General features: G+C 35.3%; 1 protein-coding gene across 1 annotated transcript in view; it reads left to right on the top strand.

Moving 5' to 3' along the window:
- Positions 1-20,622, top strand: part of RYR2 (ryanodine receptor 2) — a gene marked incomplete at both ends in the record, with an annotated part of 441,781 nt that overhangs the window by 396,445 nt on the left and 24,714 nt on the right. Inside the window, 10 exons of the mRNA XM_082305460.1 lie at positions 4,626-4,706; positions 5,699-5,787; positions 7,351-7,479; positions 8,890-8,994; positions 11,855-11,936; positions 13,062-14,365; positions 14,729-14,793; positions 16,653-16,800; positions 18,343-18,429; positions 19,281-19,499. Coding sequence (XP_082161586.1) covers positions 4,626-4,706; positions 5,699-5,787; positions 7,351-7,479; positions 8,890-8,994; positions 11,855-11,936; positions 13,062-14,365; positions 14,729-14,793; positions 16,653-16,800; positions 18,343-18,429; positions 19,281-19,499 — 2,309 coding nt within the window. The remainder of the gene's footprint in view (positions 1-4,625; positions 4,707-5,698; positions 5,788-7,350; positions 7,480-8,889; positions 8,995-11,854; positions 11,937-13,061; positions 14,366-14,728; positions 14,794-16,652; positions 16,801-18,342; positions 18,430-19,280; positions 19,500-20,622) is intronic.

The following is a 20,622-nucleotide window of genomic DNA, read 5'->3' as shown; positions in this document are numbered from 1 at the left end:
ACTTATGGGAACAGAGTCAACTTTTCCTCAAGGGCAATGCTTGTTTCTGGTCCCATGTCAACCTTGGCAATAGGTAGAAAGCCCTGTACTGAGTCAACATGGATGTGAGATTTATTGCTCTATTCCAACTGTTTCTTTGTGCTGTCCGCATCGTAAGCTCCTTGTCCTGATATTCCTCTGACTGATACTACCTTCCCTTTCCAAACCCTGGAACCCCCACTGGTAACAACATTGATGGTTCTTTAGCAAATGTGTTTCTTACTTGTTTTTGTGATGTACTCAATGTTGTTTCTTCTGTATGTATTTTGTTTTGATTGTTCTGTTTCCTTTTCAAAAAAGGGGGGCTCAAAACCAAAGACACGTAGAAATGCTTATTATCTTGCAATGTTTTTTCATTTTTCATTTAACACTCATACTCTATGCTATTTCACTGTAAATCACAAAAATCTTGAAAGTGCAATGTTTTTCTCCTTTGGAGAGACTTGTTTTACTTATCATATGAAGTAAAAAATTTAAGATGTTAAGTTTACACTTAGATTATTTTACCTTTTTTTTTCCCCTGTTTATCAGGAAAGCTCTATTTTAATTTTTAATCTTTTGATATTGTATCATGGCATTATTTTGTTTCTCCATAAGTTCTCAAAAGGCTTATTTTAATAAAATACAATTTTAGAATGAAATTTCATCTGATAGTAGGTCTTAAAAGACTTTCTATTAAACTGACTGAGAGTGGTACACATGCCATATAATAAAGAGCTATAATGAGGGTACACATCAGGGCTATTTTCAGCCATTAATAATGTGAAATCAATACATATGCTTTTGTTCTTCACCAACCTAGTCACACTTAAAGGGGATGTTTAAATTGTGCGTGATCCACTGTAGCCTATATTGGAGGGGTGTTTTCCACCTTTATATCACTGTATTTGAATCAGTGTTTGCATTTAAAAGGGAACTTAAGTAGCTTCAGTTCAGAGAAATTGTTATGCATCACTCGGTGAGAAACAAGTGCTTTTCTTATTTGAATCAGATTATTGCAAAGTCAAAGGCATGCAGCACTCACAATCCAACCCAATATTGCCCAGGTCTTGTGATAAAAATAAATTTCACTTGGTTTATCATAGGAGAGCTTTGCTCTTGCTTAACAGCCATCAAAAAGGAGCCCTGTTTCTTTTTGAAAGCTGAAAGTATTTCTATATTTCTGTAATACGTAGCATCAGACCAATGTTTCTGAGTAGTAACAGAAGTCAGATCTTTTCCGTTGAGGATTTAAAAAAAAAAAAAGAGAGAGAGGATTACTAAACTTGGACACTTGTACTTTCAAGGAAAAAAACCCATATATTTCATTTTTCATTCAATCTTATTTTCATTTCCTACACATGATACCTCTGTTCCTATATATTTCAAACACAAGCTACCAGTTTTGCGAAAGCTACAGGCTTACAGCCTTCATGTGTGTAGTCATATCATTTACATACAGCATGGGCAATGGCAGCATTTTAACATCTAAGCAAATATATGCCAGAATATACATCATATCAACAGACATTAAAGAACGTGGTTTCATGACAATCTAAGTCATGCTATATGCAGCGTGTATGTTTGTAAGTACGCAATCTATGCATAACTTCGTGTGTACTGGCATGAATTTGTGTGCACAGCAGCAAAGGTTGTTCCCTTAGATTTTATAGAAAGAAATGGATCTGCACTTCAGTTGTTAAGCTGCCAGTGAGACACCTCTTGCAGTCAGTAATTAACATCTGAAAATTAAAATTCCTGTCAATACCAACACTGGTTTTAGTCAGATTTTGATCAGCTGTAGAAATTGAAAACCAGGGTTATTTTAAATTTTATTGTGGCCAAGGTGTTTGAAACAGGGTTTTTTTGCTTCATTTTGAAATATGTAAAAATATTTCCAAAAGGAACGGACCTTTCAGCTTATGTGAAATGATGTACCTAGACACCTGATTTTGCAGAATTTTGCAATAACTCGTGTTCATTTTGTGATTTCTTTACAGTGGAGCTAATTAGAAGACCCTTCCAATATTATAATTGGAATTTATTTTGTAAAAATTCCTAAATTCCAGTGGGTGTACTAAAAGCCAGAAGATTACTTCATAAATTAATCTGCATAATCATTTTAACTTGAGACTTGTTTTCCTTCTTGGTCTGAAAAATCTTACTTGATAAGAGGGCAAGAAAAATATAGGTGGAAAAATATTAAACTGTAACTTATTCTGTAGTCTTGTTCATACAAATGGCTTCAATTCAGTGTTTCTTGATATGCAAGAAATATGTGGTTGGGCCCTTTATAGGCTTGATTTTTCCAACCGTAATAGATCAGCAATTTTCCTTGTGAGTTATTTCTTAAAATCATTGCCATCCCAGCAGTCAAGCTACAGGCATTGCATGTGTGAAGGTACAGGCTCCATCACATACTTGGCTTTCTGTAATGGTTATTTTTGCAAAATATAAATATTCATCTAGATCAACAAAGCATGTGACCCCAAGTGTAACTTTAAGCATGACAGGAGTTCAGTTAAATTAAAAAAAAGGAAGTGACTAATCCTGCAGGATATTCTATACTCTGGCCTTTGGCCAGCCACATATGAAACTATGTTGCAGGGCTGAACCTGCATATGAGGTTGAATAATATACTTTTAAGTGCACAGGCACCTCTTGATTTTGCCTTCTTGCCTTCTCAGGCATGTATTGGATGTATACATCAATCAGCACTGACAGAAACAGTAATTTATTTCTCATTGTTTAATTAGCTGAAAGGGTTTTCAGTCTTCTGTGACTGAAAAACTATATATTGGGTATTTATATCTGGGATAGAGAAAAATGTCATAGAATGTCATTTATAGTATTTGACTCATTCTTGGAGAAAGAATTGTGTGCCGCTGCCATAAGTACACATCTGTAATTAGGAGGAAGAGCATTTTATCTTTCCCTATGTTACAAGAAACTGTGTTGGCATATACTTTGGTGATATGTGCTCTTAATACCAAACATTATGTCTTGATGGCAACAGGAAAAAGTGAAATTCTGTTAAAATATTCATATTAGTTTTTAAACTGCTTTTGGTTCCTAATCCTACCATTGTAGTGAAACTTCTCACTTTAAAATTCACAAGCTGTGGATTAATAAGTCCATTAGCTTGAACTTTTAATTGTTCATGACTTTATGTAAAGTTAAACTTCTGATCATGTTTGTGTTTATATATATTCCAAACTGTACTAAATACTGTTTACAATTCAGCTGTAGTAATGTAATTATAATAATATAATAATTTATAAATGTAGTCATTATAATTAGTTATCCACCAATATAACAGTATGTCAGTAATTGTTAATGTAATTATTATTTTCTATAACCTTTCTGAAAAAAGCTTTTTTTTCTTTTAGATTTTAATTAATTTACTTACTCTTCTGGTTTCCTTCTGTTCACACACTAAAAATACTGTCTTTGTAGACATGGGACTTTGAAGTTCAGATAAAAGCCTCAAATATCTCTCCATTAAAAAAATATCTTTCAAATTCTTTTGCAGTTTGATTACATTTTTATCTCCTTTCTTTTTGTTGTCTACAAATAGCACTTGGCCACATATTCAAATGATGTATATTCTTAAAAAGCAGACTTTTTTATGGCTTCCATTTTTGTTGCCATACACGTTCCAAATACTTTTCCAAAGTCCTAAATGGGAATTTCCTTACTTTCAGTAGGTGGCCTTTATTCGTTTGAACACCTATGTTGTTGTCCTCCTGTGTCATTTTATTAGCTGTTCTACATTTTCCTCAGTCATGATTGTTTTCCTGGGTGAACGGTTGTTTCTCCTCTTCACATGTCAGTGTACAGAGTTAACTGTATGTATTGATGTAATTGAAATAATGGTGTGTTAATTGAGGGCTTTTTAGTATACTGTTTCCTGTGAAGAATCAAGAAAATAATTTGAAGCTTTATACATGTGGATATTAGCTATTTACCAAAAAAATGAACTGAAGGGCCTAATTCAGTAAAGCACATTAGCATTTGTTCTAGTTCATCATAAGTTTATTGCTTTATTTTGCCAAGGGAGACAAATGCCCAATATCCATTTTGTGTCAGCAACAGACAGGTACTAAATCCTCAAATATTTCAGCCTAAATGATTCTTGAGAATGCACACAGCTGTAAATTTCATGGGTTATTATAGAGTATTTTAAAATCTGATAGTTTATTTGAGGAATGATTTTCATTACTGTTTGATTAAATCTCTTTCTGTATTTTTAAGTACCTTGTTTTGTGATGAATGGGAACCAAATTAATCCAGTCCTAACCTTTGTATGTAATGCAGCATTCATGCCCAGCAAAGTCAAACAAGAATGTAAATCCTGGATTATTTGTAAAATGTTGCCAAGCTCATGCTGCCATATTTATAAATCCAAAGTTAAGTTTCATAATTTTTTTTTTAACCAAATAACTATCTGCCAAGCACAAATCATATGTGCTTCAGATAGATTGGTGGTTATAAATTTTCTCTTCCCTTCTCTTTTTCTTAAAATTAAATATGGAGATTTTCTTCAGGGGCTGTGGGGTTTTACTTGGCAGCCTGTGATAATCTGCTCCCATCTGGCCTTTCTACAGGGGAGAAGGTGATGCAGGATGATGAGTTCACCTGTGACCTCTTCCGCTTCCTTCAGTTGCTTTGTGAAGGACATAATTCAGGTTTGTGGGCAGGCTGCCAGTCAGCTAAGCCAAGGTGATGGTAACTAAAGATAAAAGCTCTTCATTGCTGAAGGTTTGGCAGCCTTCATAAAATATTATGAAAGGTGGAGTAGCTGCTAGACTGTACATGAAAGGAAAATATTTATGTGGAATTAAATTGCCAATTTTTTTAATCAGCGTTAACTTCGTAGAAAAGATAATGGTTTTCAAAATGATGAGTTTTTGATCTTGACCTACTAGGAAAGGTAAATTTATATAGGAAAATGTACATGGTTTATAACTTCTAGTCAGTGGAGATTCAGAGGAAAAATATAACAGGAAGGTATATTTATTGTTCTTTGGCATTTGTATGCTTTCTGGTGTACACTATTTGGCACTAATGTCAGTTAGAATTGTATGTGAAATTACAACAATGTACACAATACCTTTCTTGAAGAAGTAGCATCTATTTTAAAAATACAAAAAAATTAAACAAATACATGATATTAAATGGATTTTTATTATTAAGTACGTTTCCCTGTGTTCTCTGTGTCATCATTTGGGCAGAAAAAGAAAAAAAAAGATAATTATTTTTTTTTTTAGCCATTGGACGTATTTATGACTTTGCAACCAGAAATTGTATCATTATGTGATTTAATTTTGCTTTTGCTTAACAAAATATATACTAGGTGTAATTATGTTGATATTGATGGAGTTCTAGAGATGTAAATTAGTCATAAATGAGATGAAAATAAAACCAAGTTAAAGTTCTACAGATGAAACAGATAATCAAGCTTCTGGCTTCAGAAGTTCACTGGTATGTGATCTCTGCAGTAAAATGCTGAAACTCTTAAACCGGTTTGTTGCCAAAAAAAAAAGAGTTAAAAAAAAAATTCATTCCTTTAAGCTATACTTTCCTAGATAATGTTAAATCAGAATTAATTTGAAGGAGTAGTTTTGTAAGTCTTTAACACTTAAATAAATTTAAATTAAACTTTTATTTGAAATTTTAGATTTTCAGAATTACCTGAGAACTCAGACTGGTAACAACACAACTGTTAATATTATCATTTCCACTGTGGATTACCTATTAAGAGTTCAGGTAGGTTAACTTAAATACGGATTAATTAGATGACAATAATGACTTGCGTCTATACAATATTTTCCTTTTTTTTTAAATTTATTTCATTTATTTTGATCATAAGGCAGAAATTTGTATGTGGAGACTCCAAATTTCTTAATTTCTCTGGAATTTCCTCCAGCAATACAGGGTTTGCTGCCACAAAAGTTCTGTTTACAGCAAAATCAAACTTCATCCTTATCACAAAATGTTCAGTTTTATGAGAGGAGCAGATTTATTTGTCATGACATTTATTCCGGTCACTGTAGCCCATGTTGATGAGAAAGGCTGTAATTCTCTACCGGTTACAGTTCTTTAAGAGTTGGTATTTATACTGTGAGAGTCAAAGGTGAGAAAAGAGATCAGGCAGAAGGTAGATACATGCTAAGTGTATCAGTGAATACCATTAGCCAGTTGTTGACTGAGACTACCCTGTGACTGAAAAGTGTTTTGTATTGTTCAAGTTAAGGTTCAACCAGCTGCTTTTTCATCCGTGTTCTGATTTAGTCGGAACACTGGTCTGCTGTATGGATAGTCATGGGATGGCATGGAGTGAAGCATGAGAACAGCGCATCATTTTCTAAGGAGACAAAAAAAAACCACAGACAAAACAAAAGCAGACGGCTAGATTAAAAACCCTTTGACCCTCTAATTTGAATTATTTCCCTAATCTTTAAATATGAAAACATTACATTGTCACAACCCAGTAGAAAGTAATGAAAAAAAATCTAATTTGTTTCCAGACTGGAGCATGTAAAAGACATGAAAATATACTTTGTGATAAATGTTAATCATTTTTACCTATTATTCTCATCTTTCTGAAAATCACTGCGCATAATAATATATTTTGTTGTGTTTTTTAATTTATCTAGTTAAGTTTTCCCTTTAGCCATTTATTTATTGGGTCTGAGAATTCCAAGCTTTGAAAATTGGTGGATTTTAAGTTGCTGCTGTTATCAATGTTGCTTTTTATCCTTATGCATCCTGTAGAAGTTGTAGGGACAATACAATGGTTTTCATTCCATTGCTTACTTCGTTGAAACTTCAATAAGGTCGCCTTTGGGGAAGACGAAAGAGGACAAATGTTGCACACAAAGCAACATTTGCTCCCACTATTGACTAGGTGTCAAGCACGCAGTATAAAGAGAGATTGTTTCATGAACAGCATGCAGCATGGTAGTACTACTGAGTACTCCTTTTCAGAATGCAGGCGGTTTTATTTCTAAAAGCAGATACAAACAGATCTAAATGTTTGTGGGTTTTTTGTTTTTGTTTTTTTTTTTTTATTTATTTTGTGTTTTGCTGTGGGTGTTTTAGTTATGTGTTTCAGTTTATTTATTTTCCTATTGATTCCCTTGAGATGAAACTACAGTTCTTGAAGTAATACTTGAGAATCATTGGGGGGGGTCATTTAAAACCTTTATAAACTAAATACTTTTCAGAACTAGAATGCTATCTAATGTTATGTTTCTTATCTTGATGAATAACTGCTTGGAGGCAGCTTGATTACATAACCTCTTTGTGCTTCTTACAATTGTTTTTTAGGAATCCATTAGTGATTTCTATTGGTATTATTCTGGAAAGGATGTTATTGATGAGCAAGGACAACGAAATTTTTCCAAAGCCATCCAGGTTGCAAAACAAGTTTTCAATACTCTTACGGAGTATATACAGGTAAATTAGTTTAATTGGAATTCTATGGATTTGAAAGAAAATTAATCATACTTTTGGCATGAAGACGTAAAGTAGCTAGATATAACATAGATAGAAATATAATCTAGACGCATTTATGCTTCAACATTATTTCAGTGCATTTATTTAAGTAGGAAGTAAAGTTTTGAAATATATATATAGCTGTCACTACTCTTTTGGAATCTTAGCAATTTAATCAAATTTACAGTTATTGGTAAATAATCGTCCTTTGGTTGTATGCAAGATGGTAGTTGTTTGGTTTGGTTTGTTTTTTTTTAATTTGGCCTAGACGGCAGCAATGTTATCCACTTTAAAAAGTCTTCACTTTTAATACATTGAGAAACTAAGGTCAATGCAAAACATAGTTTCTATTTAGTCAACAGAACATTGGATTGTATTTTCTGTCAGGAATAAGGCTTTTAAGGCATCAGTGCTGTGTTTGAAATACTGAAGTCACACACTACATTTCAGAATTGTAGAGATGTACGTGAGGTGGACTCCGCCATAAATGAGGTTGGGATCAATTCTGTCAAAATAACAATATAGCAGTTCTTCCATGATATGTTAGGAATTCAGTGGAATTGAGTTTTGAATTAATTCCTCATGTAAATCAGTCAACAATATTACAGTTTGTTTCTGCATATAATAAGCAGGTTAGAGAGAATCTCATTAGACTGTTAAGTGTCAATTGTTTCAATTCAAATGAAAATCATTATTACAAAAATAGTATTTTTATAGTTCATGAGGATGAAGTGTGATAAGACTGAAGAAATGTCAGTAGAGGCAGCTTATATATGTATGTGTGCATATATTTAGTGTATACATGTTTGGCAAATCACAGCATTGTTATCTGGTAAAGATTTTATTTGTTATCGTTTGAGGCTTCAAAAGATTTTTGTATTCCTGCTTTTCAGGAGTTGGAATTTTTGGAAGAATATTCTTTAGCACTGTGTTCTACAACAGCTAGAATATGCTGAGGAAAAAAGAAATCAGGATTCTGATTCTCTAATCCCTTATGCCAATTTCACATTAACCTTCTATAAAATTATTCCTGATTTACAGAACTGCATAGGGAAGAATCAGCTTGAAGATTTGTACCCCTTTAGCATTTGCAGTTTAAAGTTGCAAGCAGATATATTTTTTTGTGGTTCTGAATTAATAAATTGGGACTTGGCTAAAACAGGCAGAATGGTTATTAAGAATAGGCATTGCTTACAGTCAGTGGTGTTATTAAATAGCTAATTCTATATATGTTTAATTTTTCATAGCAGTTTCTAAAGGACAGCCCTGAGTTATGCACTGCCTGTATATCTTCCTTTCTGTTTTTGTTGAGTTTCTTGCAAATAAACTCTGCTTTGCCTTTTTTTGTTGTTGTTGTTGCCTGAACAATAGGGCCCATGTACTGGGAATCAGCAAAGTCTGGCACACAGCAGGCTATGGGATGCTGTAGTTGGTTTTCTTCACGTGTTTGCCCACATGCAGATGAAGCTGTCTCAGGTATCTTTTTGTTTCACTTTTTTAAGTTACTAACTTTTTTGTAAAAGATAAACAGACTTGTTAATATGTTCGAGTCATTAATAACAACAATTAATAGGGGAAATATGAGGAAAAATAAGAAACAGGTGATAGAACACAATAATGTTGAGGGAGTAAATTACAATATTGTAGTGGGTGTGAATAGCAGGCCTGTAATTGGATTACTGGCCACAGGCACAAAGCTGATTAGATCAAGCCACAGATGAAGTGTATCACCAATATTCAGAAAGATCTAGCCAGTTCCTGTCTTTCATACCAAAGTTCTGTCACAGTGTTTTCTGCAATTTTGCACAAGCCTTTTATGCAGGACCCATCTTCATTGATGCGTCCTGCATTGAACCCTAGTTCATCATTATTGAACCCTCGTTCAAAACGTGTCTGCATCTAAGCCTTTTCTACTCTTAGTACAGAAAGAGAGTAATCAGACCTTAGAACGGGTGAATTGCTTTTGGATGTGAGTACTCATTTCATAAACTATAGAAATAGTGCAGGGGACTGGCATAGGCAGCTCTATAGGGGGTTAAAATTAGGTGAGAAGAATCCTACCCTTAAGCAGTGCATTTTTCAACTTCTGACCTTTTTAAAAGAATTACACATCTTAATTGAATTTAGTGATTCTAAATTTTTTACATAATTTGACATTCTCAGAGAAAAGTGTCATAAACTCGTAAAGGTTTTAGTTGTTGTTAAGGAATACAGCTCTGAAGGCTCTGAGGTTTTTAGATTTTATTATTTGGCTCCAAATGTATCCAAGTAAGTATTCTTCACATAAATTAAAGTAGTCTTCCTCAAATGATTTTCCTCGTCCGCCCTTGGGATTTTGTGGCTGAAAGTAGGCTGATTGCTTAGATTTGTAGACTGTGCTACAGGTATGCTTCTCATTCTTTATGGCTAAATAGATGTAGTCTTCCAGGAAATGGCATCACAGTGAAACCTGGTTTTCAAGAGCGATGCATTGAATTTCTACTGAAGTGTATTTATAAGTGCCTGTAGGTACTGTCCTGGTTTTGGAACATCTTTGTTATTTTAAGAATTGAAAAAATAGTCAATGTTTGGGTAGGCCACTCTGGTGGCTATTGTGCTTTCTTCCTGTACCACTAAAGCAACGTGGAAAGCGGTATCTAAGTAGTTACTGGCAGTAAGTCAGACACATGGTAGCTATGTGCTGATTGAGAAATATAATGTGGCTATTGGTAAGATTTGTTTTTACAGTAATGACAAGTTTATAGTCTCAGCTTTGCCCAGAGTGGCTTCCTAGCACCTTTTAATTACTGCATCTAGAAAATAATGATACTCATCCTGCCAGTTTAGAGAGAGCCAAGAAGCTTTGCACAACCAGATCCATTGTAGTGTGTGGAATTACTCATGCTGTTCTGTGGGATGACAGAAACACAGTCTACTCCAAATGTATGATAGTGATGGTGTCTTTCTCTTGTGTGGAGCTCAAGCTCTTGGCTTTTGGGACCTCCTTTAGGGGGCCAGCAGAGCCTTGGGAAACACCAGAATAGAGATGGGCTCTTTTGTTCATTTATATTTATTGCAAGAATATGTTAATAAGCTTTTCAGATTCTATTGAAATACCAGTTTTCAAAGGTATAGAGTGTGGCTAAATGGATTTATAACGAGTTGCCATATGGCTTTTGTCTGTAACAGGCGCCTGCCTAGGCTAAGTATTTGGTTTTTGTTTTAAATCGGGAGTTCCCAGAGCACTTTTGGAGAATATTTGAAACCAGATTTAAATAGGAACAAAACTAAATCACTGTTTTGTTTGGTGTTTCATTTTTGGGTTGTTCTTTTTTTTTTTTTTTTTTTCATTTTCCTTCTCTAGTCTTGTACTAGGAAGCAACAAGGTGATATTGGTAATACTTCTTAAGAAATCTTGGTAAGGCAGAAAATGAAAGTAAAATTTTCAATCTAAATGACAAAGATCATCCAGGTTGTAAGCAACTTTTGAAGTAAGAAGATTTATAATGAAAACTTACAAGACAGATCAATTAGAAATCTTCATTATTTTCAACTTGTACTGATTTCAATCCAAGATCCAAATTGCCATAAAGTATCTTGAGTTTGTTGTACTCATCACTGAAGTCCAGCAGTGCTCAAGTATGCCTTATCAACGGCATGATGCAACAATGTATCTCTGAGGAAGAAATTAAGTGGTTGAATAAATCTATCCAGATAGACTCCAGGTTTAAATCATTGGCAAGTGAAATAGTAAACTTGATAAGATGAGCGAGATAAAAGATGGCTAAAAGAATCAATATCATGTCTATTTAAGGACATACTAATGGAACTTTATTAATAAATATTTTGAAATTTTATTTCTACTTTTCTTTCTCCCAAAAAAAATTTCAGTGGCCTATAATGGAATCACTCACTTTGAATCATGTTACACTTTGAATCATGTTACACTTTGAGCTCTATGTGCTGCTGCCATGGTTGTTTTTACAAGTCTTCATAGCTGTAGACTTGATTACACCAACAGTGACAATATTTTAGCTGACATGAAACATTACAAAGGCATCATCTATGAGCTTGACATACCCAGTTATTGCTTTAAGTTTTTTCCTCACCTTCAGTTTTCACTTTGTCTTTATTAAATTACTGTCTTCTAAACAGATGATCAGGTAAATATTTGATCCTGCAAATGTACTGTAAGGAGTCAAGCAATTAAATGTATTTTCACTGTATTACCAGCTTTGACACTACTAGCTTCTTAATTTTGAAGTCTTGTTTTTACAGGGTGAACTATGCATGCACATATATAAATGTCAAAGAAGTTAATAGATATCTTATTATATGCATTGTGTTCATTATTTAGGATTCCAGTCAAATTGAATTACTGAAGGAATTAATGGATCTTCAGAAGGATATGGTTGTCATGTTGCTGTCTATGCTGGAAGGTAGTCAAAATTTAGTTTGAAATCCTCTTTCACAGTTGTTCTAACAAAGTTTTACCTTTGTGATTTTCTTCATGTGAGAAATAATGCTCCATTTTACTTTGGGTTTTTAATTTTCTTGTCTCAATTGTGAGAAGACTTATTAAGTCTTACAGTGAATGTGAGATTTATATAGTGTAGTTGATATAGTTTATATTAATTCTGAATGTCAGAATTGTATAAAATCCAGCTCTGGCAGAAGTTTTACTTTGTTTCCATGAGCTTGGCTTCTCTTTTGACTTAGGTGAAAACTTTTTTTTGGTATTGAAATTAGAATCCTGAGTTCTAGGAACTGAACCATTTATCAGTCATTTTATTAACACCTTTACTATATTGCATTTATTTTGGTAGTGATCTTAGGCATAAAGAACAGGCTTTGATTCATCTAGTGACTAGGTTCAAGGTCCTTTATAGCTAGTACCTGAAATTATGATTCCCCAGAGAATGTGATCGTTGTCAAGAAATGCTACTATTTCTTTAGCTCCTTTATGGTATTGTATTAGTGCTTCCGATAGTAGACTAACCAGACATACACGTAGATGATCCAAAGATCTGTTTTTCCTTTTTGCTTCCTACATGTATCCTATCACAGTTATTTTCTTGAGAGAACTGGGAGGGAAGTAAATGCAGCATAGATTGCAGCGTAGCATGCATTGCTACTGCTTTGCTTATAGAAGGTCACTGAGAAGCAAAGTAAATTCTTAGTATAGTAGGCTGTGCTTCAAGAGGAACCTACTGAGCAACTCATCCTAACTAATGTGACACTAGTTCTATCTATGATGCGCTATAGTAAAATTCATAGTACGCTGCCTCATGTTTAGTACTATATTAAATGTAACAGACGTCTCTCTGTAGGGCTTGTTAGTTCTTCCTTTCTTTAATGGCAAGTATTTAGTCACTTATGTTTTTTTCAAGTTTTAGGGTAGTGTTATTAGCAAAAGATTTCTGATTTTACAGCTCTCTCTCCCACATCAGTGTGTTAGCCAATAGTTTATCATTTGTACTGTTTCACTAGTCATTATTATACACTTTTCTTTGTCAAAACATTTGCTGCCATCGGTATCTCTAACTTCATGTCATTGCATCTAGGTAATGTTGTGAATGGAACTATTGGCAAGCAGATGGTCGATATGCTTGTGGAATCGTCCAACAATGTGGAGATGATTCTGAAGTTTTTTGATATGTTCTTGAAATTGAAGGATTTGACTTCCTCTGATGCATTCAAAGAATATGACCCTGATGGTAAAGGGATAATTTCAAAGAGGGATTTTCACAAGGCAATGGAAAGCCATAAGCATTACACCCAGTCTGAAACTGAGTTTCTGCTATCATGTGCTGAAACAGATGAGAATGAGACTCTGGACTATGAGGAGTTTGTGAAACGATTCCATGAACCTGCCAAAGACATTGGTTTCAATGTCGCTGTTCTCCTGACCAACCTGTCAGAACACATGCCCCATGATACCCGCTTGCAAACTTTTCTTGAACTGTCAGAGAGTGTGCTGAATTACTTTCAACCTTTCCTCGGACGCATAGAAATCATGGGCAGTGCGAAGCGCATTGAACGAGTTTATTTTGAAATAAGTGAGTCAAGTCGGACTCAGTGGGAGAAACCTCAGGTAAAAGAGTCAAAGAGACAATTTATATTTGATGTTGTAAATGAAGGCGGGGAGAAAGAAAAGATGGAGCTTTTTGTTAATTTCTGTGAGGATACCATCTTTGAAATGCAACTGGCTGCCCAGATCTCTGAGTCAGATCTGAATGAAAGGTCAGCAAATAAAGAGGAGAATGAGAAAGATAAGCCTGAGGAACAGGATCCTAGAATGGGTTTCTTCTCTCTCGTGACCATGAAGTCAGCATTAGTAGCTCTCAAGTATAATTTAATGACTCTTATGAAAATGCTCAGCATGAAGAGCCTAAAGAAACAGATGAAAAAAGTGAAGAAAATGACCATGAAGGACATGGTCATGGCTTTATTTTATTCCTATTGGAGCATTTTGATGGGCTTACTACATTTTGCCTGTAGTGTCGTTCGGGGCTTCTTTCGCATCATATGCAGTTTGCTGCTTGGGGGAAGCCTCGTAGAAGGAGCAAAGAAAATCAAAGTGGCTGAACTGTTAGCTAATATGCCAGATCCCACTCAGGATGAGGTGCGTGGGGAAGGAGAAGAGGGTGAGAGGAAGCCAACAGAAGCTGCATTGCCTACAGAAGACTTGACAGATCTGAGAACTTTATCAGATGAGAGTGATCTACTCTCAGATATATTTGGTTTGGATTTGAAACGAGAAGGTGGACAGTATAAATTGATCCCTCACAATCCAAATGCTGGTTTGAGTGATTTACTGAGCACCCCCTCCTTAGCTCCAATGCCTGAGGTGCAGGAAAAAATCCAGGTAACTATCTTTTATTTCTGCTGTGTGTTTCTCTCTTTCATATGTTAAGTATAGTCTTGAAACAAAACTTGAATCTATGTTTGTCTCAGTTTTGTGACATGTATTTTTAAGGAATCACATACAATTACTGGTGTTTACCCTCTCTGACATCATAAACTTGAATTCCCACAGCCCTCTCTAAGTACATGGTGGTTTGATTTGCTTATTAATTGAAGGATCAGCTCTCAGTGTTTCAATTGGGTTTTTTTGTTTTGTTTTTTTTAAAAAAAAAAAGCCTAACATTCTGCACTCTGTGTATCCCTTTAACTAACTCTGTACTGTATAATAGTGGTTAGACACTTTTTTTAATCTGACTTTCTGTAGGAGCAGGTGAAAGAAGATGAAAAGGAAGAGAAGGAGGAAACAAAATCTGAACCTGAAAAAGCAGAGTATGTATTAATTTAACCTCTGATCCTATGAAACGTGGTTTGTTTCACTGAAAAAACAGCTTAGTTTGTACTTATTTGCCTTAAATTTTGTGTCCGTTCACATTCCACAGTTAGGATTTTTTTTAACCATCCTCCACATTTGCAAGGAAATGCCATGTAAATAGCATCACTCAGAGATTTTATATATATCCCTCTTCCAGCAGCATTCTTTGTAATGTCGATTTAGTTTCTTTTAAAATGTGTTTGATTGGTTAAGTTTTTCTTGGCAAGTCTGAAAGCTATAAGAGAATCTCTTGGAAAAATTGTAAGAGCACCTGAGTTTGAGAGACTTGTTATCCACCAGTGGTACAGACTGAATCTGTCTTGCCCCTCCCATTTGCTATGACCTGTTTTGAGTTATTTGGATTTTGCAAAACCTTAATATTCCAATGTAATTTTCATGAACTACAGAGTACTCTCACATCTTTATAAAGAACAAGTGTTAACATTTGATAAATGAGAACTTTAATCTTTTTAGGATGTGTTAAAATCTAATGTTGATGAGATCAGCTCAGAATAAAAATAGTGGAAAGCAAAAAATAGTGCTTGGTTTTAACCAGTAAAAAGTATGGCACTCCATCCCTGTGTTTTATGGTTCCTGATACATTTACAATTCTGATATATGCAGAGTTTCTGTAGGTGATACGTCACTGTCAAAATTCTAAGTGGGTCCCTTAGTCTCAAGCTGTATCCTTTTTGCTCTCCTGGGATGACAAACACTTGCCCATAACAAAAACTCTTCTTCCTAATCAGTACAGCAAATTTCTAACTCAGTATGACTTTGTGAAGGAGAGTCTTGCTGACTTTTGAAGGTCACTTCACTGTTGATTGCTCCACTTGACTGTGTGAGTTGCAGCGATACCTGTATGTAAGGAGTGATATAAGTGTATATAAGGAGTGATACCTATGTGAGGAGTGCAGTGCCTGGCACTATCAGCTGTCCTGAAGCCACTCCTAACATAAGACAAGCTTTCAAGTGAACTTTCAAGTGAAAGTTTGTTGAGTGTATTCTAGTAAGAGAAGCAGCTTAGGACATTAGTTATTCTGTTTGTAGATAGGTACAGAGAAATTAATAATGTAACTTATAAATTGCCTCTCACTCTGGTTTGGCTTCACATGGACTTCTGTGATCCTTTCATCTATCATGCTGTCAGGTCAAATTAACTTCTAAGATAATTCAGAGTTCCTTAGATCATGTGTTTGGAGAAGGCCCGCTAACCATGACTCTGTAATCAGGCAGCGTGGCGATAATCACACATCAAATGCTGTCGAGCTTTCTTATTCCTGTCTCCTCCTGGAGTGGGTACTCAGGTGGGCAGAAATGCAGAATTTAAAACTTGAGGTTTAGCTTGTAGATGCAAGAAGGACCAAAGTTTTCTGCAACCTTTGTGGGAACCAGATAGTTCAAGTGCATGAAGTTGGAGGGGAGCACTTAGACATATAGGCACTCATACAGACATACTGATGTCAGCTTACAGGCGTTTGTCAGCGCAAGTGTTAGCTGCACAATTATGAAGCAGACCCTCAGGTAATAAGGTCAGATTCTTGATTAGCTCACTCTACCAGTTAGCATCCTCACTTCAAGGTGCCAAACCAGTAAGTTTAATTATCTGTAGACTTAACCAGACTGTCACCCTCACCAGTGCTTTGGGCTGAAGAGGGATATGTCTCCTTGTTATTCATGTGTGTGAACTGCATGAGTCATGACTACTTGAGCCTCATGAAAAGACTCAATGGCCTCTTTCAGGATGTGGTTTTAATTTTTTGTTTAGCAATTTTATTAACTTGACATACTATTTTGACTTCATTTGTGTCCTAAGAGGAGAAGATGGAGAAAAAGAAGAGAAAGCCAAGGAAGACAAAGGGAAACAGAAATTAAGACAACTTCATACTCACAGATATGGGGAACCAGAAGTTCAGGAATCAGCTTTCTGGAAGAAAATCATTGCATACCAACAGAAGCTTCTTGTAAGCTGTTCTTTAGACTACATGTTTAGCTGTTGGCAGGGATGTGTACCACCATATTATTCTACCAATGTAAAGACAAATTTGCATCTGATGAACCTCATTTTTGCATTCACCATCGTCTAAAAAGGACATAAAGGCAAAGATTTAATTTGAATGTTAGAGAAAAGAAACACACAAATAATTTAGTAGATAAGATATTAATTCTTAGGAAGACAACTATTGTCCAAAACCCAGACCTTCATAGATGCCTGTCCATCACTGGAAAACAGCCATGCATTTTAATGTGAATAAAATGTCCTGAATTTTCACAGCAGCTTGCGAGTCTTGTAGGATTTGTCTTTCCCTGAGAGACAACTTTGGGAAATGACAAGCTCTCCTATAAAAAGAATTTACACAATCCTTAGCCTAAAACTCATAAGAAAAGATGTTACAGATTTTTTTTTGTGAATTAGAAAGCTATTATTTGAGAAACTTCTCAAAACTTGTGGAAAATAAGACTAATTCAAATAGTATAACTGTATCTGGGAGTGTCTCAATAAAATATGATATCCCTGAGTTTGCTGTAGAACTATTTAATATCCACGCTTTTATTAGTTAGGAGATTCGACACATATTCTGTGAGGCTAGTGTGAAATGCAAAGCAAAAATACACTTTTGCTATATATCTAGTACATCCAATTGTATAGGGACAGCCTACTTCAAACATGAGTAACATAGCAAAACTACAAAACTGCAGTCACAATCTTAATAAGGAATTAGGTGTTTAAGTTTTGGTTTTGAACTCAGATTCATTTTTTAGGCTAATCATGTAGCAGTCACGTGAATTTAATTTAATTTTTCTAATAGTCTCATTTAATAATTCACTAATAGTCATCTATGGTTAGTGCTGAAAAATGGAGGAATTCCCATGTGAGAGTTAAAGCATTCAAAATGTGTGCTAGAAAGGTTTGTGAATTGTCAGGAAGGGAAAAGGTACCTTTCTGCAATCCTTTTGATAGTATCATAATGCGAGAGAAGCTTTCTACTCATGGTACTTAGGTCACAGATGAACTTCTTGCTGATCTGGTAAAAATGCAGTTGATTTTGGAATAGAAAAAAAATTAAAATATAGTTATATGCAGACATTTTTGTTCCTTGGTAAAAGTAACAATTTGCCATATGCAAGAATATTGAGGTACAGGGAAGACAGAGATTTCTGTATTACTATTACCTTACTATTGCATTGTGATGTCTCTGTGTTGTCTCTAAGTGTATTGAGAGGATAATGAAAAAGGTGTAAGAGGCAATTAGAAATCCTTCATCCCTTTCTACATGGAGTGAAACAAAAGGTCCTTTATCCATTATTGCACATATGCAGTAGGAGAGAATTTGTACAATACATCACTCAAAATGTTTGGTTTTTTTCCTTATTTTTTTTCTATTTATAATTGTATTAAAAAGCTCCATAGGGGAAACAAGCAAAAAAAACCTATGCAACAACCTGATAATGATTGTGGTATCATTATTAGGCAAAGTGTATTTATATTCTGTTTCTGTTTTCAGAATTATTTTGCACGAAACTTTTACAACATGAGAATGTTGGCGTTGTTTGTTGCTTTTGCCATCAACTTCATCCTGCTTTTCTATAAGGTAAACTTGTCAAAATATTACTTTTCCAGTGGTATACTGAAGAACGTTCAGGTTTTGTAGACAGTAAACTATGGTAAAACTGCCTAGCCTAACAGATTAAACACCTGCTTCATATTGCCACTTCAGGAATCTAACACAGTGAGAGCTGAAGTGTTTGTGTGAAGTAATAATAGACTTCCAGTACACAAATAGCTATTTACAAAGTTCTGTGCTGCGACAGAAGCGGCAGACTGAAAGGCGTACCCGTGCCTCAGATGCTCCATTTCACAGTACAGTGACCTAGCCAAGCCCAGCCTTCACTGGCAACTTAAATTAATACATGTCAGCTGAGATGTTTTCGCATGCCATTATGCTCCCCTGAGAGAGTGTGTACAGCAAGAAGTCACATCATCTTAAGCTGCCTAGAATATCTCTGATCTTTGTCAAGACTTTGGGTATCATTAATACAATATAGAGTCTTCAGACTTGAATCAGTTTCTGATCAGCCCTCCTGATAAAGACTACATGTGGGAATGTCAGGAGTTGACTGGGTTTCTTCCGAGGGGGCTATGCCCTTTCTTGAATTTAAGGTGATAAAATTCAGCATGGGCCAAATTTGCTGCTGTGGACAGAGTGAAAAAAAAAAAAAAAAACAAACCTGCACACTATCACAGATTGGTGTAACAAGACAAAAGGATCTCTGTGAGGTATTCTCTGTGGACATTTTTATGCAAAAAATTCTTTCCTCACAATTATATTGTCCTTGGTATACTTGGTATCATTGTTTTCAGTTATACTACTTAGCTTGAAGTAGTGTAAAACTCCTGTCAAAGGAATACAGCTGCAATACTAAGATTAAGTGGTTTAAACAGGTCTCCACCTCTGCTGTGACAGAAGAAAAGGAAGTTCCTGCGGTATCTGCTGGTGAAAGTACCAAGTTGAACAGCCTGGAAAGCGACAACCAGAGGGTCATTGCAGTGCATTACGTCCTGGAAGAAAGCAGTGGCTACATGGAGCCCACGCTGCGGATTTTGGCCATCCTACACACAGTCATCTCATTCTTCTGCATCATAGGGTATTACTGTTTGAAAGTAAGAAAAACTGAACATTGTTTTTTCTTCTAGCTCCCAACTTTTTTTATCCATTGAGTGGTATAAATTGGAACAAAGTCATAGCAAGTTTGCTTAAGCAGGTTGAGGGACCGTGTAAAGAAACACTATTCTGCTAGTTCAGAATATTCTATTAAACACTGTTCTGCTAGAAATTGTGCATTAGGTGATGTGTGACTTCAGGAAGTTACAGGCCAGAGCCTGATTTGCTGGTCTGACACTGGATCATAGGATCAGCATTTGCACCATTTCCATGTCAGCCAGACAATTACAGCAGTAACCTGTATCAGAAGCTGCTTGTGACTGTCAAAGACAAGCTTATGAACACATGGCCAGAAGCAGCTAGATGACACTGTCTGCGTTACTAGTCTGTCAACTGGGTCATTTGAAAAGCATGCAGTATTTTGGACTACGGCTACTGCATGTTGTGGCTATAGACAACGCCTACTTTTCATACACGCTCTGGTGGTAGTGTTTTGGCAGGAACTTAAGCATCTTTTGAAGGAATATCTTGCAGAAAATCTCTGTTAGGAATGTAAGAAATAAAGATGCCACCTTTGTTGGCAAAATGCTGCTTCTGGTTTAGGAAGGCCAAATGCCATAAATTGCTGGAGCTGGGAGGAGTATATCTGAGATGCACTTCCCTCATTTTTACACTCTTCCTGAGGCAAAAACTATAGGTCAAAGTGCAAGATAGTACTAAATTAAATGAACCTTTGCTATGACCCAGTATGGCTGCTCATTTGTCCTTACAACTGTAATTTCTTTATTAAGCTTTTATGTGATCCTTGATGTTTTTCTTTTCCTCTTTTAATGGATAATACTTTTTGTATGCTAAAAAGACACCATCTGCATTTGTAGTTGAGGCAAATGGTCATCATACTGCTGCATTAAGTGGTTGATTTTCATCTCTACCTTAAGTGTCTCTGCAGGTCAATAAATATTGAAACACATTTTCCTGTTTCACTGGTTGGCACACAGCATGAAAGCTTAGATTTCTGGCTTTTGAGATGTCCTCTTCTCCCACCTCATAGCTTTTGTTTTTCCGCTATGACTTTTTATGCTACTTACTCACGTTGGTTTTTTGAACTACATTTATTCTCTG

This window comes from Platalea leucorodia (assembly GCF_965183815.1).
Source record: "Platalea leucorodia genome assembly, chromosome: 3".
Classification (NCBI taxonomy): Eukaryota; Metazoa; Chordata; class Aves; order Pelecaniformes; family Threskiornithidae; genus Platalea; species Platalea leucorodia.
Note: the sequence above shows the minus strand (reverse complement) of the source record. Positions and strands in the feature narration are given on the sequence as shown.